General features: G+C 39.6%; 1 protein-coding gene and 1 long non-coding RNA gene across 6 annotated transcripts in view; one reads left to right on the forward strand and one right to left on the reverse strand.

Annotated features, from left to right (window-relative positions):
* The window catches only part of LOC111261824 (protein spire homolog 2), a 158,020-nt gene that overhangs the window by 128,620 nt on the left and 2,380 nt on the right, over window positions 1–27,020 (forward strand). The window contains exons 4-10 of one of the 4 annotated variants that reach the window (XM_022835645.2): window positions 3,098–3,186; window positions 15,731–15,856; window positions 16,656–16,763; window positions 19,452–19,598; window positions 20,703–20,937; window positions 24,071–24,114; window positions 24,898–25,056. In XM_022835645.2, the coding sequence (XP_022691380.1) occupies window positions 3,098–3,186; window positions 15,731–15,856; window positions 16,656–16,763; window positions 19,452–19,598; window positions 20,703–20,937; window positions 24,071–24,108 (743 nt within the window). In that variant the 3' untranslated portion in view covers window positions 24,109–24,114; window positions 24,898–25,056. Of the gene's footprint in view, window positions 1–3,097; window positions 3,187–15,730; window positions 15,857–16,655; window positions 16,764–19,451; window positions 19,599–20,702; window positions 21,646–24,070; window positions 24,874–24,897; window positions 25,057–27,020 lie in introns of those variants that run through there. The other 3 variants (XM_022835644.2, XM_022835646.2, XM_022835643.2) reach the window with 3 other exon arrangements.
* The window catches only part of LOC111261828 (uncharacterized), a 66,821-nt gene that overhangs the window by 2,242 nt on the left and 37,559 nt on the right, over window positions 1–27,020 (reverse strand). Inside the window, exon 2 of one of the 2 annotated variants that reach the window (XR_015311681.1) lies at window positions 500–897. This is a non-coding gene — a long non-coding RNA (uncharacterized LOC111261828). Of the gene's footprint in view, window positions 1–499; window positions 898–20,944; window positions 21,061–27,020 lie in introns of those variants that run through there. The other variant, XR_015311680.1, reaches the window with a different exon arrangement.

The following is a 27,020-nucleotide window of genomic DNA, read 5'->3' on the forward strand; positions in this document are numbered from 1 at the left end:
TTAAAAAAAAAACTGTAATTCTATGCATTGCGTTGTTCTATAAAATGGGTGTACATTTTTCTTGTAGCCACCGCAACCGTTTATGTTCATTGTCGAGTAAAGCTAGTATGATGGTATTATTCAGATACTGTAAACCTAAACGAAGCTCTGTCTAGTAAATCAATATATATATATAATATAATAAATAAAAAATATAATTATCGTAATATAAACGTAAACTTTTGATGACGCTAAAGTGCCGCATAATGAAACGCTTGCAGTTTCCCATAAAAATAACGTTAAACGTCTGTGTGACATAGTGTACATGATTTTTTCTCACTATAGTTGTAATAAAGCTTTTCGATCTGAAATTTCTGTAGTGCATAGGTATCTGTTTTCTTTTAGTATACGCTTGTGCTGTTTTTGTGATATTCAACGTATTATTCTAAAGTTTTCATTTGAATATCTATTCTTTTAAAAAAAAAAAAAGAGAGAGCGCTTGAAGCCGCTAAATACGTGCCTTAGCGTTTTTTTGCGCGCCGGTTGAACTCGTCCAATCCAGTATGTCATTATGTAAATTCGATGTGTCAAAATTCTTGAGTTTGCACGAGAGGCTTTCGCAAAACCACCATCACCATCGTTACCATTGTGGCCTCGATGATGATAATGATGATCTTGCGTGACGCGCCATCGTCGATCATGGTGCAGTGACGATATGCGCGTAATCTTATTTCTCGACCACGCTTTATATATAAACGTGCGCGCGATATCGTTGTCAATGAGCACTACAAGACAATATGTACGCTGTCTGTCTGGAGACGTATGCAAATTTCCGTCGTTTCCTCCACATTCGTCTGCCTCTGCTTTCCAGCGGCGCCATTTGTTTTGCACGAGACGTTACGATTCACAAAATACCAACTGAAATAAATGGTCAATACAGTACGGTACTTCACATATTGTCTTATCAGTTCAGACGATCAATTGACCTTAACAATCGCCGTCTGATATTCGAAGGTCAAACATAACCCCTTGAATATATACATTTTTCCTCTGTGGCCCTCTTATTTCCCCCAATAATAAACTCGAACAGCTAGTGTTATGGCGTACAATATCGTTACACTCAGATTGTTACATCACTGTATAAGCCTCTTTCTGGTAAAATGCCGTCAAGCTTATCTAAAGGAGCTGACGTATTTCATCTGTAGCTTGTCTAAAGAAGGATGCAACAGCATAGATAGCAGTATTTTGCGATTCTGCAGAAAACGGATGAGTTAGAAATAGCAAAAAGATAATATTTTAACAACGGTGGTTAAGTGATGTGTTTAAACCTTTTTTGTTTCGTTGAAAATAGTCACCGTGGTACTTTTAGCTTTTCAAATGTATATATATAATTCGTTCGTATCCACCTCTGTTAGATACATTGTATACAAACAATATACGATTTAATAAAGATTGAATTCAACATAAAAACGAACAGTTTCTAATATCATCTCTGATATCAGGGCTGTTCGAAGGGACTGATTTTAACGCATGGCCACTAGACTTTTATGGATAGTTTTGGGATTTCTGGATACATGGAAGAGAAATCATAAAAAGAATAATCAGTATAACCTATTACGGTCATATATTAGTAAAGGCTCAAGTAATTGTGCATTTTCGAGCCAAAACACAGAGTAACTTTATAGATTTTTACACACTTCAAGCGCTGATGACATGCGATTCGTGTAAGCGAAATACTTATCACAGAAAATTCATATCTTCTTGCACTAGCCATTTATTATGCAACGTAAAATTAACGTGTCTGTATGCATCAGTATCGCTATTGATTTTTTACCGTTAAAACTATCTTACTAATGATGATGATCCGTAAAATAAACAAAAATCCAACAATAACAGCCCTAAGGCGCATCTGGGTTAACAGCAGACGCCCGAGAGCAAGTAGTGCTTGATATGCTGTCAGCACTCCGCAAGTGACCATCGCGGTTTTACAATTCCTTTTTTTTTTCCATTCTGACGTCCGTCATCCGACCGGTCGTCACCTGTATCGTCCACGAAGAGTACAACCATACGTATACGCATTATAGACCTAGGCGTCGTCGCAGCTGTACCCAGCAGTGGCACGGGTAAATCCAGTGACCGTCAACTAATACAAGCTCACCTTGTCAACGATACGGCCAAATGTAGCGAAAGATATAGTTAATCTATGCTGCGACGGTGCTCCCTGTTACCTATTCGTGCTGGGTTTAGTTACCAGACGAACTTGTGCTGCATGGACTGATGATAGAAAATAGATACGAGTGTTCAAAACAACACGACATTTGGTCTAGTTGGTCGCATCGAAAGTTCGCCGTTCGGCGTGACGCTTTTGGCTCCTAACTAGATGATGGCTGGCGGCTTGGGAAGCGGTCGGCCAGCAAAAAACCACTGGGCAAAATAATAAAGCCTCATTGGCAATGTTACTGCTCATGGGGTCAAACGACTGCTTTCAGAAACCGCATGAGCATGACTTTGGGCTCGGACGTTTACGGCGTCCAGGCAGGCAACGGTCTGCACTGGAGCTAAGCGACGTACAGTACCTCCTTTTCGTTTGGGTTGCTGCTGCAGGCAGAGCTTGCTGCTGGCTTCTCCTTCTGATGAAATTGACTGAGTTCGCTTTCTTGCTTGGCCAGCTTCATTCGTCGTTTACCCGCCGCCCCTAGCCCATGATTTTTTTTAGTTTATCTGAACTTTTTCGACCTCGTTGGGATAAAACCTTTGTTTCAACCGGTTGAGCAAATTGCAATGGAAAATGTAAGTTTTATGCCTCTGTTGTGTCTACAACTCCGTCTTAGTACAAGTCTATCAGAGCGCTCTGTTGTCTGTAGTAACCCCTCCCCTGAACGCATTTACCACGTTGATATACCGGTCAAATATGCCGTATGATATTAACATATCTGTGTGTAGTGTCTATGGATTTTTAAAGCAGCTCACTGTCGCTGATCAGTGGTGGTAATGTGAAAGTCGAACAGGGCAAAATGTAGTAGGAGTAGTAAATATATAATGTTTTTTTCTGTTATATAGATTTATTCTTTATCTCACTATAATTACTAATATTGCTATTAACCCGTTGCAATTGTAGGCATCCACGATGTAGAATTGGACGACGAAACGCGAAGCGGAAGCCCGGATGCCGAGAATGACGGCCTAACCTTAGATAAAGTAATTCAGGTAAGAAGTTTCGAAGCATCACTGCGTAGAATATATTCGTTACTGTTTATTAGTCGAATATAGCAGCTTGACGTTGTAAATCCGGTCACGCCTAAGTCGTAACCTTCTACTACTGTGAACGACAGTTCTAAAGCGTTTTCGAACGAGAGGTATCAACTGAATTTTATGTTTTCCCAATTTTTCAGCAATTTTTTTGTTTGCTATTGTTATTATTATTAGTAGCAGCATTGCTTTCCTAATCTATTATCCTGTTTTGTTCCTGTTATCATTTTCGGTGTTCTTCGTCATCGTCTACCCATAGCTACAATGTTATCCCAATTGTTAACCTGGAGATCTACTTGACAGATTGTTCTCCGATGGCTGCGGGGTTTCATGTGTGATCAAATTGCTTCTCTCTCTTTCTCTCTCTCTCTCTCTCTAAGGCCATGTTTGTCCAGCATCGACCCGCGTTTAGCTGCGGTTCGATGTTTATCACTGGGGGTATTTTTCGCTTACGAGGCATTTATGCCTCCTTTTCCAATCGTCTTGTCTACTCGTTTTCAAATTGCCCGCGCACACGATTGACCCTTTTTACCTTCTTCTCAAGCTACTGTCACGTTACATCGTTGATATACCAGACCGAAACGCGCCAGATCCAATAATGACAATATACTCGTCTGATATCGATTGAAATCGGTTTGTCATTTGGCCGACACAGTAGAAACTCTGCGAGCGGAACGTGGTAGGTGTATCGTGTGTTGGTGATGTCGTTAAATTGTTCCGTAATGGTCTGCTGCTCAGTTCTATTGATTTGGTTTTTCTCATTCGATAATCAAATCTATATATTGTCCGTAATATTACTATTATTATAGCTCAACTGCGAACTTAATGACAAAGATGGGCCATTTTTGATCGTCACGTTTTCTGTTAGCAACTTTGCCCCTATTCGAACAGAAGGACTGTGGACCCCTCGATTTTCAGAAAATGATGCGTATATTAGATTGCGCATAAGAGTATCTACTTTTAAGCCAGAAAAATTTTCAGAATGCGGATTCAGCCGAAAAGCGTCAGCGTCATTTTTGTAGACTAGGGGAGCCATATGGAAGCGGCTATTCAAAGCAGATGATTAGTTATCCAACAAAACCAGGGGTAGTCGCGGGGATAGACGCATTTAAACCGCTAGATAGACTATGATTAAAGACACGGGAAGATTAAAAGTTCAGTTTATATATATTGATGAATAATGTAGATATATTTTTAGCATTTCCATTAAATAATTTGCGAGCCCATCTTACTGACGCTATATCAGCCTTACACGACCTGACCGCACGAAAATGACGTACTACGACGGAATACTGCCCATGAGTGATTAGTTTCAACAGAATTTCCCCTTTCAAATGCAAATAGTGAGCTTCATATAGTAGGTCAATAAACGATCTGATCAGTGAACTTCGTAAGTGTAATTCTTGCATTAGGCCCGTCATTTGTGGATGTAAATACAAGATAGAACAAAGGCGACCTTACAGTTGCGAAAGGACCTATATCAATTAAGAAGATGTATTCCTTTTCTAGAAGCAAGTCTACTCTTTCTTGTCCTGAGGTTTTTTTCGGACAGCTTTCCGCATTCTAATTCTATTTATTTGACGCCACGCCATACTATGTCTCCCAGTTACTCGATGTATTAATCTCGAACAACGATAGAAATAGGCGTGAACACGGTAACGTGACGTTACATCGCTAATAGTACTCTCGCAGTTCGACGCTGCAGAACAGTATTTTATATTATTTATATATTTTTATATTTATTTATATACATAGATTTCGCTAGAAGAATCACTCGCTTTTGATGGAAATTCTGTTATGGAGTAAATCTCAAGAGTATAATATTTAATTGCCTCTGCGGTGGCTGACATTCAGTTGAATTCTGCTGCTCTAGTACCACTCGCTACTTCGCGGACAGTGATCAACGAGTGAATGTATCAACGATCATCAAAATCGATATTGTTTGTATATCTATCGAAATAGCTTTATTATTCGTTTTTGTCGAAACGATCATGCGATTGATCCTATCCAGATGCGTCTCTCGTTTAAACACAAGGCCGGTCGGTCTACAGTAACGCCACAGTGATAATATACACGTCCAATAGGACACGTCAGCATTGTTTCTCATATCGAGGTGACGGTTCAGGCCATAACTTTGGAGATACTTTCCTTCATTATTCTATCGCTCCTTGCCAAAATGTCCTTTGAAGCCGTACAGAGCATTTTGCCGTTGTCAAACCGATAATAATATTTACTGCACCGGCACCACGGTAACTTGCACTATTCCGTTCCCACTAATAACTTTTATTTTGTTTTCGCTGTTACTGATCCCCTTACATCGTTTGACCGGCCGGTGGGTCGGCCGGTCGGTCGGCGACTGCCTGTTGGAGGAGATGCTTTAATGTAGATCGATAGAAATCGTTTTTTTAATGTATTGCTGCCGGTTAGATGTGTGCGTGTGTTTGCCAAGTCAGATGAGGCCCATAGCGATTGCGCATATATATCCGTGAAACTAAATACATATATATATATATATATATATATCTAGTTTCGCGGATGCAGTCGATGCCAGTTCGGGTGCTACCGGACGCTTTGCGTGATACCATTGCGTTTACGGCAGCAGTAACTGCGATAACAATAGCATCAACTAGGACTAACAACGGCAACAAAAACGCAATTGACATATTTCTGAGAATAGAAATACGCTGAGAAATGTTGTCTTTTACATGCGTCTTTATGTGCAGGTGGCCGGCAATAATAACAGCTGCTGTTTCCAGTCAGATAACCAATAGTGTGTCTGTCTCGCATTTGATAGCTGATCGTATCATGGCATTTATTCTTTGGCTCTTCCTTTTAATGTTCCTACCCTACTGTCACGGAACGGTTGGTTCAGTGGACCGTCCCTTGTCCCTCTGAAGTCATTCGTTGAAGCAGCTTCTAACGTGTGCTTCTTAGCTTCGTCTTTCACAACTGCACATGTGCATGCATATGATTGTTTTTCTGTTAAGAGAACATAAAGTTTAAAAGAGAAAATCAACTGAATAGAACAGAAGAGGAAATCTTGTGGTGTACATAAGTTTCTATGGCCAGTATCTATCAATTGCAATCTAGTTGCTAGCTCTTTCGTCGTCTCAACAATTATCATGAACATATCTGGTACAGGTAAGGACCGAAAACACTAAAAGTAATAGTAGCGTTTTTATTCAATAAGGCTACATGGAAAACTGGTCAAGAAATTTTTGTTGAACAATCGAAATGGCCTCCCCATAGAATACCAAGAACGCAAGGCTGAAATGAAAACACGTTTCCTGCCCACGTGCTTACTAGTTCATACCTATTGACTTGTATATCTGTCTTTTTACGTCTTTCTGGTATTATAAGTTGGCCAAAAAAAAAGAGCTTGTTAATGTTTTTACAACAGACAATAATTCCTAATATCCTACTATGTTTGAGCAAAGAGGCTTTACCGGTTGCGGTCGTGCCCCTTCGTTGTCAGTTAACTTGTTTGCCATTTGCTCCAGAGCAGTCCCGTCTATTGCTCCTATAAGAATATAATTCTATCTATTGTGATGTTATTATCTCCATTAGTTTGGATGGATCGGTGATTGCTGGACATTTTCGACTGTCATACTTGGCATTAGCCTATATCTGCAGCTGCGTCTGCCTAAATGGAACTCAGTATCACCTAGCGACCGCCAGTATATCACCGTCACCGCCGCCGTCGTCATCGGTGTGATTCTCATTTGACAAAATCATTTTGTAGTTTTAAGCAAAATGTTCTCTCTATCCTGCAACGACGTTTTTGTTCTTTAGTGAATAGTGAAATGACACAGTGTCGGCTGTGACGGCGATGATGATGATGATGAGCTATTAGCTACCGTCGCCACCGCAACTAAAACAACGGCTGCAGGACATACGCTGAAGACCTCAACGAATACTTGACCTAGAATGGGGCGGCCGTACACAATGAGAATTGCGTAGCAGTTCACTATAACGTGCTCAAATGATCACCGAACCCAGGGGTCGCATTCTGGTGGCACACGCACGCCTCTTCAGCTGTTACTACTACAATTGACAGATATGCGGCTTGCGGATAAGAAAAGCTATTAATCCAAATACTCAGCTTCTGTTTGCAGACGTATGCGACGAGAGTACACATACGTCGATGATCCGTCACTTCAGATCATGAATGTCCGATCAGTGATACGATCAGCTTGTTGATACGCGTCCTCGTCCGATTCTCTCAGTCAGCGTTACCGCTGCCTCCGCTATTCCGCTACTTGATGTTATCGTTGCTTTATACAAAAGCCGACGGACAGCTGATATCAGCTGCTGAGAGGATAGCAGCCGTCCTGGTAGATATTGAAATGTCATTAGCTGTGAAGCCTGTCAGTTCGCTGCGAAAAAGCTTTTGGCTTGTTGTTTGTTAGCGATTCTGTCTCGTGATAGCGTTTGGGTCGCCGACTGGAGCTTTTGGGCTTCCTCTTCTACCTGAACCGTTTGCGCTTAGTAGTCGAGAAGTTAATGACAAGCCCTTGATTTGGTGATGCCGACGCAGCCAAAACGGTTCGAGGTGTGAACAGCTGATTGCTTTGTTGTTTCCTATTCTAGTCGTAATCAACTATGAGAAATTACGGAGCGTTCAACTTCTGTTAAATTCCGTACGTCCTACGTTCCATTAACGTTATGTATATCAGAGGATAGCACCATAGTCATTAGCTGCAGTAGGGGAGTATCTTCAATTTGGATTCGTAGCGCGGTGGCATGGAACATATAGTCAAAGCGTTCTCACACGTTTTGCCGTATTTTAAAATGATCATTTTACCAAATAATTCCATGATATGACATGCGAAGTGCCTGTTTTGCTAGGTCAATTAAACAAGCCGGTTGATATACATATCTCCATTCATCGCGCTCCGCTATTTTACGTCCTGCCTTTTTCGGATCTTTTCAAAATGGCGATGAGTCCTTTTATTTTCGCCCATTAACCGTACATGCTTATCTACAGTATTGAAACAAGTTTATACTTTTGTTTGTAACCGCACAAAATATCGTACTGTGCATATGAATCGTTCAGGTAATGTCGGCTAATCTTTTTCGTGTCGTTTTTTCTGTGCACTTTTCGAGCCTGTGCCTTCGTAGCCGGCTATTTAGCCACGTTTATTTAATGTTGTCCTGCAAACGTATCTACGTATATACATACTTTTTTGTCTGCTACCATAAAGTATTCTAATTTAAATTTATATATTTTCGTTTATGTTGCGTGTTAATATGCCAAATACATATTATTATTATTGATAAATATTGCAATCACGTGTAAGAGAGTTACTTCGTTTCTGCATCGGCATTTTAATTGTGACCATCTGTCATTGTGTCGTGGATAAATGTTCGCAATAATCAAAGACATGGCATAGTTATTAACTTGATAGAATTGTACTACTTAGATAAACTTGTTTAAGAGCATATGTCATATAGGGACAGATAGGCGTCGGCTTAGATGGCTATATCTCGTCTGGTATTTTGCGTTACGAACTATTACGGCCACCTATCAGAAGTATATTACTAAGAATAACATGATGACGATGCGTGTACAAACCAGCTACTTCTGACTCTTTTTAGTCGAATATATTCCGCAATATTTAAACTTGCCATTGATATTCTTTTTTTTTTTTCTAATTTATTCTGCGTACGTCGTCCGTCGTACTCACCGTTTATATTCAGCCGCTATGCCGCCAATGTTTTTATAGCTGTTGATTGCTGCTAACAGAATCTAACGGGACGGTGATATGAGACGCAATGTCTCTCGATGTTTGATCGGGTGCGCTCAACTTCAGTACCGTCCGAGTATTGCTGTTACTATAAACTGGAAACAAGCATAAATACGAATAAATGGAACCTGTTCAAGGTCAAAAGGTAGTTTTATAGTTATAGCCTGTGTTCCATGCTTAATTCATGCTTCTATCCAGCTTTCTTAGCGGGTGAAATTGTATGTATGTGCATAGCTATTAGATCTGCAATGCTACATATAAATTATTATAAGTCATGCAATTTTCAATCGCAGACACGTGCGCAAAAAATTACGATTAGTACTGTTATGCCTACAAAGTCATTGGTACCTTACTTATAGTGTGGGCAGGATAGGTTCGTCTGATAAGTTTAGTGGTACGTCCATCCTCTATCGGCCGGTTCGTGTCATCTGACCAAATAAGTGTCCATGCAAAATTAGGAATAATTTTAACATCCACATACGACCAGCACCGTTGGCTAATCGCTTTATATAGACAATGGATAGGAGCTGTTATTTGCCGTCACGTAGGCGATGTTAATCACCATAATTTTGTAGAAAATGATGATGCTCCAAGAATGTTTGATTGCCTACGTATATGTATATATGTTCGTTTTACAAGAAAAAAACTTTACTCTGTCTTGTACGAACCATTAGATAACGAGAAATACGCAAAATGCAGAATGTTCCGGATCGTATTTAGCGGCTCTGTGCCGTCGGTACCTGTTGGTGTTCATGTACGTATAGTTATTGTTGAACTGTAACTATTCCAACGTTTTATGTAAGTATATATAGTCACAGATCTCAAGTACCCGATAAATGCAACCGTGATACTGCTACCGCTAAAATACATACAAAATCGCTTTGCGTGCTTTTGTTGCTGCTGCTGCTACAGCGGTCGGCGAGTGAGTAAGAAAGGGTGACAAAAGTCTGTTTTTATTGACTCTATTGTGATTTTCCATGCGATCTTCGTTTTTGTTTTCTCCCATCCACCGTGCTATTGTTGCGTCTTCTTCTAGAGCGACGCGCCGTACGCCTGGTGATCATTGAAGCAGCATCTTCTACTTCTGACGCTGCTCCACTGACGAGACGGCACGATGTTGTTCACGACGCGGTGATATTCTCCCACCGCTTCAAATTCGCTTTGGATATGACATAGAAAAGCTGGCAACATTCAGCATTCGTTCGAAGATAACCTCACCTAACGAATTCCTTAATGGGACTAAAATGTTACCGCCATCATTGTTACTACTGAACGGACACAGTACCCGTAGCGAGATGAAGCGACGCTGAGATGTATGAACCGTAATGGAAAGCAAGGTGTCGAAACGTTATTGCTACGTTATACGAAACGTTATATTCGCGAGATTCTAACTGATTTTTTAAGTGGGCAAACTTTGCTCGAGGGAAAATTTGATGACGCGATGACTATAATAATAATAATAATAATAATGAACGTAATTCCGGCGATGACGATGGCAGCACGAGAGAAAGCTGGAAGCAAATAAACGATAAAGTAAAGCAGAGGTTTTGAAACCGGGTGTCAAATCGCTTGTAACGCTGTTAGACCGTCGAACGTATTTGCGCGCAACAGCGACAAGCCAAACTATGTCAGCTCTCGTTAGTTTTAATTTTGCTGGTACACAAGCTAGCATGCGAGGTCAGCGTTTCATCCGCACCTGGCTGATCAATGAAGAGGCTGAAAAGTACTTCTGACCCGTTCCTCGGATGATACGAAATACCACCTTTACGTAAGGTCTCTATGTCTTCAGCTCATGCTCTGCTACACAGCTGTTCAACTTGGTACTGCTACTTCTTTTGAGTAACATTTAGGTCTTACAACTTGTAGCGAAATTAGAAGGCCCGGAACGAGAAGGTGCCGCCACAACGATCACTCCGGCCGTCATAGATGATTACCATTATGGTCGTATTGTTGTTATTATCTTTATATGCATAATGTGTGGCTTGCCAAAGGACAAAAAACTACTTTAGAAAAAAGTAGATCGCATTCGACCAGCACTTTAGTGACTCCTATCATAGGAAATAGAAAAAATCCACTCGTTGTTGTTACTCTCGTTACGACTATTCGTACTCTTATCGCTGCTACTGCCAGGCAGAAGTTCCGCTGGGTTCGTGTTGTTATGGTTACCTTAGTATATATAAGTTACTAGTGGCGTGTTGACGCATGGTGACTATTTGATCTGCGTGTCTTTCGTGGTCCCATCCGTGGGTCCCATGTCGGGCCGGCGCTAGTGTGGTCGGAGCATAGCGGTTGTTATTATTATTATGGCCTTCGAGTGGCACCTATTACGACATTGACACCCTTGTAACAGCGTTTTAAGAATTACACACACGTATACATAACAACTATTTAGAATAGAGTCGAACTAAATTTTTGCTGCCACTTAATTGTGGCTATCGTTAATCTATTTATGCAGCCATTGTCAACAGTTGGCTATTCACCGTAGGAAACATCTGTCCCTCTAGGTGAGCCCTTAAGCAGCCTAAAGTAACCCGAAAGGCCAATATGACAGTTGTGAAGCTGCGGACTTAGCTGGACGATAAATCCTAGGTTTAGTTTCAATATTTATCAGTCGGTTTCCTATATTATTCTCCGTATTATCTAATGTTTCTATCGGTGTCGCCAAGCATGTGTCAATAAAGCAAACATTTTTTTATACTAATCTTACCGTTTAATCTAAACACATTGAACCTGGTTCGAGTTTCCAAACAGGAGATCTGAAGACGTGTGTGTCTTTAAAGAGAATTCCTTCTTTGAGAGATAGAAACAATCCATTTATATTATATTCTGATCATCATAGTAGCATTCATCTAATACGTAGATCACTGCGTATCATCAGCATCACCGTGATGCGGGCGGTTTCATGACCGTCGTGACGATTCATAAAGACATCTTTCTCTTGCCATATTCATACATAAGATACCTCGGTGTCTATCGATATATTCTGACAGCACGATTATATCTTAGACAGCCGCGTTTCCTGCGTAAACTGAAGGGCAATGGACATTAGTTAGTGGTCAAGAAAATTTTCCGTAGTAATGAGAGAGTTCCGCTGCGATAAAGGAATGTTAACTTCGTCCCTGTTGCTTTCCGTTCCGAAACGGTCAGCTCAAAACGAGCACCTCGTCTAGCCAGTCGATTTATGCGTGCTATCAACGCGTATGCTCGTACACTGCGCGCGTACTTTTTTGGCGCGCATGCTCATCTGGATATAGCGGCCAGTTTTTTCCATTTGTTTTTAAGAGTTGAACATAAGAGAATAATAAAAACATGTTCATTAACATCAGATTAATTGCCCGTTAGTGGGTCAGCTATGGAGTGCCAGATAAACACCGTTTTCACCTATTCATAGGTGGTGAAGCATCGATTCAGCGACGATCAGCGTCGCGCTGTCTACGTCAAATCCGCTGACATCGGCGGCCGTCGACAAAGATTCCTGTTGATGTGACACGTCGCTCCCGCATTTGCCAAATATTTCGCCCCTCAGCCCTCCGTCGCCCTCTAGGGTAGGGCTCTTTTGCCAATGAGGATCGGTTTGCTGGTGACAGCGATAGCTGTTGTTACAAAACGAGGACGGAATTCCTCTCCGCCATTGGCGACTGTGACTGTTGTTGCCACGATCGTGGCTGCCGGCCGCTATGTCGGCAAGTGCGGTCTGTGGCTTCCCTGTTCCCTGATAACCGCCGCTGATCAGCATCAGTGGCAATGCGTAATGAGCTGGCGGCGTCAAGCATCTTGTCGCCCGTTAAATCCATTGAAATCTGAACAGCACTATGAGATAGGCGGGCACGATTTCATTGATACGCCGTCAGCATTGGTAGGGGCGACCTTGTATTCCGCCTGTTTGGCGTTCTGTTGAGCGATCTAATATTAGAAATAACTCAACGATGTAAAGCATACACACAATAATACGTACACTGCAAAGACATTGTTGGTACCATTTCTTTTTTCAGCGATTTGAAAATCGAAAGTTCAGACGGAATGCATTCCGTTACTTAGTGTTTGTTCTGTGCGAACGACGTTCACAGTGATATTGATGCCAGTTTAAGCGCATACACTTAGCAGATCAGTGGGGATCTTATATTGTATTTCTGCCATCATAATTATCACCCCCCCAGCATATGGAAGTTTAGCAACGAATAGCTCAATAATAAACGTTTCACAAGTTCGATCGTTCGACTAGCGCTACTAATATAGGAGAGTGATTGCCGGTCTGTTTATCAATAACGGCTGATCCTTCTGGTGACGGATGGTGGGCATGAGCTGGTTCATGGTAGACAACAAATAGATACGGTATATACACATCTCGTATGTCAAGTGTAGCTGCAAATATCCTTGTTTTAGAAAAATATCAGGACTTGATACTTGAGTAGTAATTTGAAAGGCATACGGATCACTGAAGCCTATGTTATTCGTTGATAGACTCAAACGTAATATCAGTTTCCGTCGCATGAACTATAAATCAATGCCACTATGACATGTGATGCATTGGGACTTTTCATTGATTTGCCTTGTTCTCTTTATTATTTTCACAATCTGATCTTCATTAGTGGAACTATTGGCTGACCCGCTGCAGTTAAAGAATTCCTGAGAATTATCGTGTCTACGCGTATGATTACCTCACGCTAATTGCAAATCACGAACCTTCTATTCATTCCAAGGGCTCATGGGCAAGTGCTGGCCCCAGGACACTGCCCTACATTTTCGTTCACTGCTATTGTTGCCCCTCAAAGCTGAACTAAGAAACAAATGTACTTAGAAATAACCAGCTCTACAGTTGGCGTTACGGTGACGTACGAGCAGAGTCCAGGTCGGCCAAGTCCCTCATGGTCCCAAAACCATCGCCAAACATATGATACTTACGTACCTACTATAAGGGGACCAGGATGTAAGTGGTAAGTCGTTGGTTCTCGATCTAGCGTTGTACCAAATAGGAGAAAAGATATTCAGACGGAACTTCACGTTTGCACACAGCTTTCGGCTGCTGCTGCTGCTGCTGCCAGCTTCTCAGAGCAATCACAGCAGCCGAAGTACGGTGCTGTTAGATTAATAGTAGCAACCGCATTGGCGACGGTAGCTCTCATACATTCAATGTTGTTATTCGGAAACGACTGCTGCTTCTACTGTTTTGCGAGCAGTATAAAGAGAAAACCATGAAGAATAACAATGATGATGAAGAGTGATTGTGGGACGATTGGTCGACGGCTGGGATCAAGAGATCGTTGGTGGCCTACAAAAGGACTTATGTGAGTAGGCGTCAATGGGGAACTTTTCAATAGTAGTATACATTTTCCTTTGATCCATGATGGTTGATGCTGCTGTTGTCACAAGTTGTTCTGCCTTCACGGCCATTATCAACACCGCTGCTGCTGTATCTCAAGTGGCTACAAGTAGTAATAGTAGCACCAGCAGTAATTTATGGGGTAGTTGTATTGTAGAGTGTTCGCGGCATTCGTTGCCCCTATTCAATCACTGAACTATATAATAAATACAATAACAGGCTAAATAGCCAGCTGATTCTTTGTCTGACGCAGGGGTGACGCGATTACAAGTATTATACTGACTAACTTCAGTAGTAACTGAGGTTGGCTGAGATCGCTAAAATTAGTGTCGCAAAGAACGAGCAGAAAGAAAAAGGCTGAAGGCTGGGTGAAGAACCAAAATGCTTCAGTTAAGAAGTCATAGCCGTAATAGAAACAACAGTTTCCTATTACCGTTACTAACGATAATAATAATTATCACTGTGCCAACAATAGTTGAGCAGGATACTTAGGCTACGATAACGACGTTAATGGTTATCAGGGTGGTGGTGGTGGTGATGATGGGAATATGCAAAATTGTATCAATACTATACAAATATAAAAAAAATGTTAGGATAAATGATGGACGTTCGCAATTTTTTAACCGCGTAGCGTATATAACTCTGGTAGAGTAATATGTACTTTCGACTTTGTCTTTGACAAGGAAGCCAATCACCACAACGACTCCAGGAAGTTAGCATGATCCTTTGATAATTATAAAAAAAAAAAAAAAAAAAAAGCTATAATGCTAATAGTACGCTTCGGATATATTGTCCTTTAGCACATATTATCCAGATGTGCACATGTGCTTTTGACATAACGCAAACGGCGGATATGACCGTCAAATCCAAGGTCACTTTGTGTTCATCAAATCACTGTTGTGATAAGTCGCATCGGTTGACTGAGCATTTAAACTGTTATTTATCCGTTTCGATTCTGTCACAGAGGAACGTAAAACATTTCTGTATTTACGCATGTTTTTCCGAGTGCCTGTCAGCCTTCGCACTCCCCCCCCCCCCCCGCCCTAGTAGGATGCACTATTGTTTCGGTGGAAATGAAAATGCAGTCTGTCAAAAACGTGCGTCGAATTAATATTATAACTCTAAAGATTGTTTTAGAGATATTTTCAATGTATGTCTAGATATTCTAGTGGCTGACAGCCTCTGTAATCAGCTAACAAAGCGGTAGTTTGAACGATCTTCTATTCAAATAGTTTCTCTTGGTCGTACATGCAGTCGTTTGTTACCATTCAAATCCTGGGTAAAAAAAGGCCTGTTGTAAAAACGAAAAGCTGTAAGCGAACCAAAGTTACTTTTCTATTATAGAAAATACTTATTATTTGATAAAAGGACACCCGTAATTAATAAATTAATTTTCATGTTTATTTTTCTTGCATATTATTTTTCCAAATTTCAGATGTGTAGTGCACATATGTCATTGGGCAACCAGGCGGACCCTCATTATCGAGCCGTGTGTCGCGCCTTCGTCGCCGAGTGGCTTGAACTTACCACCTTCCTCCGGGAAGTTTCCAAAGGAACCAAAGTTCGTTGAAACATCAATAATTTCCAAGTCATTCTAGTATTAACTTTATAAACTTTTATATTTATTTTTTATTTTTAGTTTTATATATATATATATATATATATATATATATATATATGTATGTAATTTTATTATTTTTATACTTATATATATTTTATAAAAATCTATTTATCACTTTCGCCATGTACGTATAGACAGTGCCATTACTTTCCGTCATATTACGCTAAAATTCCTATTTGGTTGTTAGCTTTGTGATTAAGCCCAATATATAAAAGCTGCACTTAATGCCCACACCTTTGTGCTGGCATCCTGTTACTAATACAGCACAGGACATCCTGGAAAGGCTTCAAGCCAAGAATTAACGGAATCAAATGTTCCTTACATGTTTTAAACTAGTCGTGGGAGAAGTTATCGGTAGCGTAATTATCGATAACTTCTCCGCCGACCGATGACGACCCACAAACGCAAAGTCGGTACTTAGTGAATTTGTTCGGTGCTTTGTTTAGTTGCTTTTGTTGGCCTATTCAATAAAAACATATCTCTAATGTTATTAAATGCAATAAATTATGTATCCCAATAAAACGATGAAAAAAATGCAGGGAGCATGATCTTAAAACTTTGTCGCAGATTTTTGAATTTGCCGCTTCACCGTATACGACCAGAAATTTCGATTCGAAAAGTAGACAGGATTGCATCATCTCGAAGTTCGCTCAATCTATGGGCTACATTTGTGTTAAAAAGCGAAATTCAAACGTTTATCGTGTGTTTTCCTATGGATTGTGTTGCCTTTGTCATGTAGGAACTTCGAAGCAAATCGTATGAGGTTTGCGCGACGGGTGCTGACGATGACGTCTGCAGTAATCTGGACGAGTTGGGTTTCCAGGACTGGGCCAGGCTGTGGGTACAGGTAAGTCTGAGCGCATGAACTGTACAATAATAGTAGTAATAATAAAATGTCTTCTTGCTTAACCTTAACCTATTATGTCTTGTGTTGAATATGTTAATCAAACTCAAGTGCGACATACATAATGTATATACCCCTATATGTGTGTTACGGCGCAGTATCGTACGGCGCGTGTCTTCTATTTTCTGCTTGGCCGCTGTCATTAGCAATTGTGAGCCGTATTCTTCTTAATCGTTTCCATACAACCAAATATCGGCTACGTCCTGCTCCTTAAAACATGTCAGCCGTACGAAATACAAACGGAGGTACTGAAGAGATATATCATCATTGTAATGCTTTGCTGTGATGCGATAACAATATTTTCTTATCTCAACAGCTTTTCAAGATCTGATCAAGCGTACACAAAATTTTAATGTGTGCAGTGTATTTTTATATCACGAAATCTATAACACTCCTAATTTATTTGAATAACGCGCCGCACTTTGTCGCACGTGTACTGCCTAGAAGATGACTAGGGCAACTAAACTTTTCAAAGGAAAAAGCCCAGGCTGTTTGCCCTTGAAGTTAAAACTAGTTTTGTGAACAAGCAGATGGTCTTCAATACAGTGAAATACGGCTTAGCTGGAGTTTTAATGTGAACTTTTACAGTTATCGAAAATCTTAAGAGGTAAAATGTAGTTCGCTAGCACAAGTAATTGACCAGCGTGGATCTATTAATTTAATTTTATAAATTAGAGGGGAATGACACTACGCAGCCATTTTTTCATTGACGAATAATTCAGAGCAGATATTCACAGTGGAGTACAACTCAATTGATTTCTTTAGAAAGATAATAACGTTACAGACAGGTACGATTACACTTCATTCATCCAACTCTATCTCAACACCAATCGCTTTTTTCTTAGCACGACTTATTCCTTACCTAGGACAAGTTCCCAGACCTGTCCTCTTTAACGGTATAGCCTAAGCAACAGATGCTGAAGGTCGATCAATTTCTGAGTGTAAATCTGAAACTTCTTCCTTTGTTATCTATTCATGATAACCCGAGTTATCAGTACTCGGTCTCGTGATACTAATGCTGGTTGGAAGGCTAGCAACCGTTCGTCACTAGCTCAATCCCCGACTTTAGCCTGTAGACAATCCAAACTTCCACCCAGGCGACAATATATATTTAAGAGATAGTAAATTGTGATGCATTTTGAAGTGAAAATAAACAAACTCATGCTCGGAATACCTTCTGTAAAGATAAAGTGAACTATCAGCTATCTATCTCAAACAGAACGCAGTTTCATTTTTGCTTTTATTTGTCAACCCACTAAAGCCATCCCTCCAGCACAGCCAGCCGTGATTGTTTTTCCTCTAATGACAAAATTTAGTATAACCTATTTCAACTTCGACAATATCGTAGCTTTGGCCAGTTGCTGAATAATATGAGTGCGCACCGTCGCTTTCGTATTGGTGTTATCGTATCGTAAAATGTGACGTATTATAGCACTCTGTGCTTATGGCTGTCCATTTACTCGTTAGTTATTCATTCGGCTGATTTTTCTCTACTGTTTGTCTTGAGTGAGTCAAATCAGCGAGCAAAGTTTGAACTATCTACAATAGGGAAACACTTCATCGACATTAGCAGCTCAGCATTGCAAATAGCAACGTTATTGTTGTTGTTTTTGCTATCGTACTTTTTTTTTTACTTCATCTAATTGAATTCGTTCGACTTTTTGTTTGATCACGCAAAACGCGATCCAAAGATGTGACCTACAAAAACTGTTTACCTTTTCCAATGTTTCGATAGGATCAAGTCGATTCTAGCCAAGATTATGACAATGGTAATAGTGTGTGTGACTTAACAGTGAGGGGTAGAGTGACGCTGATTTCTTCTGAGGGGTATGTTAATAGAACGACACACACACACACAAACACACACAGGAGCGAACTCCACTGGGGCCCTCCAATGTGGGTTGATCCTTATCGTCAACAGAAATCTTCGTTATGCCCCGCCTCGCCGTGTATAGTGTAAAGACAAGATTTCCCTGCTTGCTTGAGTTGACACTTCCTTGAGTGACTTTAAATCAGTTGAACTTATAGGATAGAATCAGGAACTTGATGACGGGCGGTAATTTATAGTTTCAGGTTGTTTATTGCTGTTAAATTAATGTGCGTAATATATATATAAGTAATATATATATATATATATATATATGTAATCTGTACATATGCATTGTCCAGTACATACTCGAAACTTTTGTAGCGTTGTGTCATGTTAAAAGTTACGTTGTAATAAAAATAGTTCTATCTAATAGTTCGAAGGATCAAAGTAACTTCCCATTCAGCTTTCGTTTTCTGTAATCTTGACTATCTACTTACCTTTAGTGGATTAAAGTGTCAATGCTGCACGCGAAGGGCTCTACAAAGATGACTATACTGGACTTTAGAAATTAGTAAAATATATCTATAGCATATACGTATAGGTACTAGAATCTGTGAAGTGATTGAAATCTTGTGTAGCTCGTCTTTAGATTGCTGTACAAAATAGAGCGTTTCCAACCTTCCTCCGTTCAAGTTTATGTTTATATCCAATATAAAAGGTGCAAGTAAACTTTACTAAAAAGTTTAAAAAATATACTCATATATTCCTAAGATATGAGGTCTCGAATAATCTAAATCATATGTTCTGCTCCGTGCTACAAGGTAATCCGCGAATTGAGACAGGGCGTGGTATTAAAGAAGGTACGATTAGATCATCTTCCACAGACGGAACCGTCGATTGAGTACGAACTTACTCCATACGAAATGCTACTCGATGATATACGAAGTCGAAGATACAAACTGAATAAGGTTAGTAAATAAACCAGCATAACTTGCCTTAGATGATAGATTAAAAGTTAGTGTATTTAGTATATACATGACTATATAACACTATATAATACAGTTTCACGTACGCATTCAGGTAGAAATATCAAAAAGCATTTAGTAAATTTTACTTTTACTGATAAAAGATAATCTTGTATGAAACACAGTATTTACTTAAAGAACAAAATAGTAAGATGCTTCTTATGTGTTGTTCGTATATAAATGTTACCCTCGTAAAGCGTGCCTCTATTTTGTTCCGGTGTCGTTTAAAATGTGGCAATTTCGATTATAATGTCGCATATGGTATTATTTTTGTTATTACTATATTCAGGTGCTGGGAATTATCGAGAGTGGTTGTTGTTAGGGTCATGTAGTAGTCTAGGTTTGAATCTGAATGTAGAGACTTTAGTTTCACGCAGCCATCTGATAGATGGCAGTGCCGAACGTATTACTCGAACCAATTTGTCTAAATATAAGGAAAGCCAATTCCGAAACCTTACTAACTTCAAGGTTCAAGAAATGTATGTCATTTACATGGGTAAATGTTCACCTGAAAGAGAACAGTAACTATGCAATAAGAGCCATTATTGTCTAGATGCTAAAGTACTATTAATTATCATTATATTAGGATGGCGTTATATACTGCTATTACAGTTCAGCGTGGTTACAGTTGGATGAAATGTTACATGATGGTTTTAAAGGAGCACCAAAGGCATGCTTTAAACAATAATCATTCTATTTAGTCATTGTATTCCGGTGCGCTCTATTAGTGTTCGCAATGCCATTTTTTCCATTGTGCCATTTGGTTGTCTGTCTGTCGACGATTCTGAAGATATAAATTCACGCATAAAACAAGCCAGCTATTGTTTCACGAGTACGAGCGTGAATAATATAAATATAATTGTAAAAAATTATATCTAGAACGTGAGAATATATGTTTTCATTGTAACATAAATTGTCGTATTAAAAATATACATCGAAAGAATGAGCCAAAACGTCAAATTACCTGCATACGCATTTGTGTTGACTATTTTTTAACACAAAATATCCACTTTCCTACGGTGAATCGGTGTTTTTTATACGAAATAGGTGATGGTAAATGGTGAGCTGCCCCCGCGAGTGAAAAAGGACGCATTTGCATTGATTCTTGAGTTTATTCGGTCGCGTCCTCCACTCGTGCCGGTCGGCCAGCGAAGATTGAAACAGCTCCCGCCAAAGGAACCTCCACTTCACGAACGGCTTATGGATGCTATTCGACAACAACATCGGCTACGACATGTCACGACGCGATACTCTTCCATTCTCGACTATGGCTGGAGTTTCGGTGAGTACGCCTTTTTCTATAAGTTGCATTTCAGGTTCAACGAAAGCCGAACATTTCTCCTATTCGTGTAGCGATATAGAGAACCAAAAGTGTCACTACGCTGGCTAGGTGTCCCACACTAAACTGGAACAAAAACGAGGAAACAAACGATATCAGCCCCTCTAATAATAGGACCTACGTTTCACAAAATTTTAAAGACATATAATTATTAAGCCACAAACGAAAAAAACGTAAACTGTTGTTTTTTTATGAAATTTGTTTTTTCGCATGTGGCCAATACTATCTATAGTCCTATCTATATACGTCTACATAAATACACTGGTGCACCGCAGCGTGCATATAAATTGTATACATTTATAGCCAAGCGGCCGTAACGTCACACAGTGTAGTTGACGGATGACAAAAATGGCGACATAATCAGGGATCGCAAATAGAGTAATCTTTCTGACAGTTTGTTTGGCCTGTGCCAGTTCATCGCGATCATCATCGACGCGACAATCAGACCCACACCTAAAAGGGTATCAATTTTGTCATGCTGTCGTCACGAGATAAGCGAAAAAGCTCTATCTAGACAATATTATGATCATCACTGGAGCATAAACGGCGAAAAAAAAGAGATAGATGCTGCCTTTTCTGGCTACTCGCAGCAAAGGTCGAGGTAGTAAACATCGCTCAGCCTCTCTTCAATAAAGAAGGTAAAAAATCCAACTCAACCTCTTGCTTTCGGCGGCATAGGCGACGCAAAAAAAAATCGAATTCTTCAAAGTGGTGCAGCTTTTCTCACGCTACGTTCGTTCTAGCAGCCGGATGTTATACAGACACGTGTTTTTATTCTGTTTGTGGTGATTTATCCTCATTTGCGTATCGGAATTTTACTATTTCCATTATATGATTGTTTTTATTATTACGTATTGGTTATACGAATATAGAAAGAAGTGTAGTTAGTACGTTCATACGTTTTACGAATTCCTGCTCATTAGCTAACATCAACGAACTATTGACCGTTGACTTGTGCTTATGTTTGGAAACGAATCATAGCCTCAACTGTTAATTTCAGTCATTTGTGTGCTGAATTATATATTCACCCGTCGCATTCACTAGTGCTCATGTCTCAAATGGAGACGTTATAGGGAATCTACTCCCGGGCCAAATGATACATTTCCGATAATCGTTATCAGATAGGGATGGCGAAAAGGGTTTCCTTTTTCTCGGTTTAACAGACAGCATCGATTCAGTTAGTGGTTTTAATAATTTGCTCCATGAAGTTTTATTGCATAGAAACCGCAAGAAAGTTGAAATAATCGTATTTATCGTTGTATTTCGGACAGCTTCAAGGATATCTGTTAAAAGGCGTTCACATGTACCATCTAAACGAACGTAAAAGTATGAATTTTGCAAGAAATTTCCATTTTTTTTAGGTATAACCCCACTCTTTAGTACACAACAAGCAATCTCCTAGCGTAAAGATGTGGAATTTAAGAAAATAGTTTTCATCTTATATATTCTGCAAAAATCTCATTTAAAATAAAGCTTTTTGCATGATGATCCAATTGAGTCCTTTCCCATTTATGCTTAATCCTCGAAAGCTTTGTAGTGGTGCTACATATATCAGTAGTTCGATTTAGCGACTTTAGTATGGATCAGCTCTGACTAATACAAAATATCGTAACTGAAAAACAAGACAAGAAATAGTGTACACAAATCGATATATAATATTATAGTTTAGCGCGGTAGGACAAGATATTTTAAGTAATAAATTAATGTTTGCGACACGTGCCTAAATCACATTCAACTTTTACATACGCCGAGGACAGTTCGCGGTACCTTCTATAAACAATAGCTGCCTAATGTTTTATTTGTCCACAATATAGTATATTAATTTTACTATAGAAATAATGTTTAATTGAACTAACAGTTGTAATTTTCTCAGAGTTTCGCTGAATTTGTTTTTTTAACCTGTATAGCAAGCCTTCTTATTTTCAGGTTATTGTCCTCGAAACATTTTTGATTAGTTGATGTATTTAAAAAAAAAAAAAAAAAATATATATATATATATATATATGTATATATATATAGCGGCTTGAAGAAGATTATGACAGCAAAAATAAGCTGTCGAGTACGCTGTAAAAAGGAATGTTTGCCATAGTAGAATAATGCGATGTTTAACTTCGCTATGTCGTGCGAAACACCATTTTTAAAGTTTTACTTCCTTATTCTGGACGGTAAGAGACTGCCGTACTCTGTGCATGCGTGAGGCTGCTATTACTCAAATCGCGCACTTGCTTTTCTTTTCATCCGAAACCGATGTCTATTGCCGTTGAATTGATACTACAACAAAACAGTTGGCTGATCTGTTCTGTATTATGCGACGCAATGTTGTATGCTATGCCTTCAAAATTTGGCGTCTACTGCTGCATATTTGCGTCTCTGACTTTACGAAATTCTGTCTAATGCATATACCGTCAAGCGTTATGGTTCCGTTGTCTTTGTTAGGATGAACGGAGTGGCGCAAGAAATCACTTTTTTTTAATTTATGATTTTCCAGTGTTTTTTTCCTGCATTGAAATTTCGTTGCCTAAACATTCGTGATGATTACATGCAAGCTGACCATTAGAGGCAGTTCAATTATAGGATGCCGCTTTATGTTAAGTGTCTGACGGACCCACTGTTTTGCGCCGGAGGATTATTCGTTTATATAGCGTAGGCTGCACCTACTTCAGGAACTAGTTCCGGATCAAGAGCTAAGTGAATTTGTGTGACAGAGATTACTTCTGTTAAAATTATTATTACTCTTCTTGAATTACCTTGACAAAATAACGTTCGGCATCGATCTCTTCTCCGAATGATGCGCATATAACATTACCCATTTAAGGTAATTTTGGCGGTTATGACTATTTATATAAATAAATTTGTTTCGAAGGGCATCTTACGATAATGGTACGGGTAAAAATAGTATCCGCAATTTTATTAGCAGACTTAGAAGCAAATTTTTAAATTTGTTTTTAGACAAAAGAGTGTTTTGTAAACTTTTTTTCTACGCATATATACATGCTTGTCTTACCAAGTGTTATCATTATGGCTATCACCATCTATTGTTTTACTATTATTATTACTGTCTGGAAATGTGTTTCAGGGCTGCCAGGGCAAGGCCTGACGAGTCTGACCTCGTGAATGCTTGTATGTAATTTGTTTGTAATGTTTTTCTACACTGTTGGTTCTTCTTTCGGTGATAAACGATGCCACCACCCCATCGTAATGATGTTCCGTGCCGTAACAGCTCGACTGTCTTACACAGTAGCAATATCTACTTCCTCAGTGGCGTTTTGCCCATTATCAACTTTGCCGCGAAGCTGGCTGACCCCTGAAAAGTTGTTCATTTTATTCAGCAAAGGCAGTGACGGCTTTATAAGCACATACAAACAACCTCGATTCAGATATGTTGTTTTCTAGCCCTGTATTGCAATACTGTTGTAACGTATCCTTCGTGGCCGAAAATTTTACTTGTTAGCCCTTTTTGGAAATCTTATCCAAACAACCACAATGAACCAACTGTATATGTGCTTGTCTCATAGTGACAACACGTAAGTTAAACGAGCCGTTCCTTATGTTGTTCCCATTAGCGCATATTAGCTATGCATTCTATTAATATTATGTGAGACCAACATTACAGTCACAGCCGTCACCTTAAATGAGTAACATGATACGCATGTTCTGCATAGCAAATAGTGCGTCTTTTAATCTCCTGCTCTTGATTTACGTCATTAATAATTCACACACACATACACATAAATGCGCACATATTCATGTGAATCGTAGTTGCATTCTTGACGTTTCTATTTTCCGTCTGACTGTGTCTGTGCGCCGTTTCGCAGGGTTCCTTTTTACCACAAGCAACACTGCTGAATAAAGGCTAGCGGCCTGAAGTTATCTTTCTAACATAGTTTCTATTGTATATTTAAGAATTTCAACAGCAACTTGATATAACACTTGTTCGTGAACTGGATAAAAGGAGTGGAAGAAAAGAGTTTTCTTTCTATGACAGTGTCTACGTGTGAAAGCTAACGATTAAAGCGATACTACATCTAGTAACTGTACCTACTAGTACAACGAATGAGGCATTTCGTTAGATACTTATAATGATATTTCTAATGACGAATTTAGATGATCTATGATTGCCTGGAGGATTTCGTGTTCTTTTCCTACACCTGAATATGGCCATGGATGTTAGATTATTTTGACAATTATAGGATACGACATTGAAGCATGTTGACATATGACATCTTGATGATGACATGGAGTTTCAGGCTTCATTTTCGAAATTAGTAATCGTCCTCTCGAGTCAGGGATGCTTTTATATTTCACTGTTCTGTCATATTATTACATGTCAATATTAACAAATGGCCAATTTTTCGAGATACTTAACGTATCCTACTCTAACCCAGAGCTATAAGATCATAATAATCAGCAACGCATTTACGTGCACTTTTGTTGTAGCTGGATTATGATTGTTGCATTTCAGTTTTGATTTTTGTTTCAATGGCTTGCTAGAATTGTGTTTTTTTTTGAATTTCTGTATTTGACCGTTTGTTATCGCTCGCTGTATCTATCAAACACGATCTTTTCCCCCTTTTCTATAACCAACTTGTAGGCAAACCTCCATAATGCGCAAATGACAAACCGCATATTTAACTTAGAGCCCCTAAGGATAGTTAAGTAGATCATAGAGGTGAGCATTAAATAAGTTCATATGTTAGAGCCTACTCTCATCGCAGTGCAGTGGCTTGTGTGACGATGATCACAATAATCATTCAGCATCAGTAATCACCCATAAAAGTGGTCTTTTTTCTCTAGAAGCGATTCTGCGACCTCTAAGAACGTTCGTAAGTCATTACGTGCGAGAGATTAGGAGAAGCTTGCCTTGAACTTACAATTTTTGGCTGTTTAAGTTTTCAGTTGACTACTGTACTTTAGTGGAACTTTCGTTCTTCCTTATTTTTTTGGTATACGGAGGAACTTACTCGGAAACAACGGTCATTATCATTTTGCTTGGTTCTCTCTTTATCGAAATGTTTTCTTTTCTTTACCCGTTTTCTAAGTTTCATCACTTTGTATGAAAAAAGTAATTTCCCGGTTTCACATTGCCAGCCCATTTTAGTTTTAATGTATATTCCTGTGGCGTCTAGTTATTGTGGCAATAGTCGCATAATTCAGACGCGACATGTCCTTTAAATGACACACGGTACACCAGCTTCTTTCTTGGGTTCACTCTTGACGAACAAGGTACTGCTGAGCACAGACTGATAACATTTCACATAACGCGGTGCCCCCTTCCCCCACTTCATCGTAAGAGTAAGGTAATAAGTTTTAGACGCTAGACAAACCTCTGTTTTCAGCTGTCTGCCCGCGCAATGACCTCTGCTATCGCTGTTGGTATAGTCAGTGCTGCCGTTGGATAACAAAACCATTACGTCATTTATCTCCTTTTACCCACGCGTACTACCCGGCCGCAGCACAAGCAACGGCAATCATCTATATGCCAGAGCTTCCCTGAGGAATAAACGGCATTACGCTTCTAGTTGCTCGGTGGCTTCTCGTAATCAATCCGCGAATGCATACAACCTGCCTCCTTTAGGAAATATTAGTTAGTGGACCTTAGTGATGGCCGGAAGGGCATCGACTAACCATTACAGTGGGCCTGCACAATGGCCATCGCTGAACTTGCGGTGACCAGCTCGTTGAATTGACTCTGCTCCCGGTCTGTTCCTTTTCAATCGAATGTTTCATCTCTGAACACAATTTTATTGGTGGGTATTACACCCGCCGCTATATAGGATAGAATGAAGAAACTAGCTGAAGTAGTCATCGTACGGAAAAGTAAATATATATGCAAAACAATTGTGTTTAGCCAGTTACTTATTTATTCATTGCTGGATATGCTTCATTGCAACGAAAACACACATGCTTAAATTGGTTGTTATTACATATTATATGACGTATGTGCGTGTAACGCTACCGAAAACAGCTGAGCATGGCATACGTCAGCGAAACGCACAAGCACATTTTCTCTAATGCAGTTTGACGGT

Source organism: Varroa jacobsoni, unplaced genomic scaffold (genome assembly GCF_002532875.2).
Source record: "Varroa jacobsoni isolate VJ856 unplaced genomic scaffold, vjacob_1.0 scaffold_598, whole genome shotgun sequence".
Lineage (NCBI taxonomy): Eukaryota > Metazoa > Arthropoda > Arachnida > Mesostigmata > Varroidae > Varroa > Varroa jacobsoni.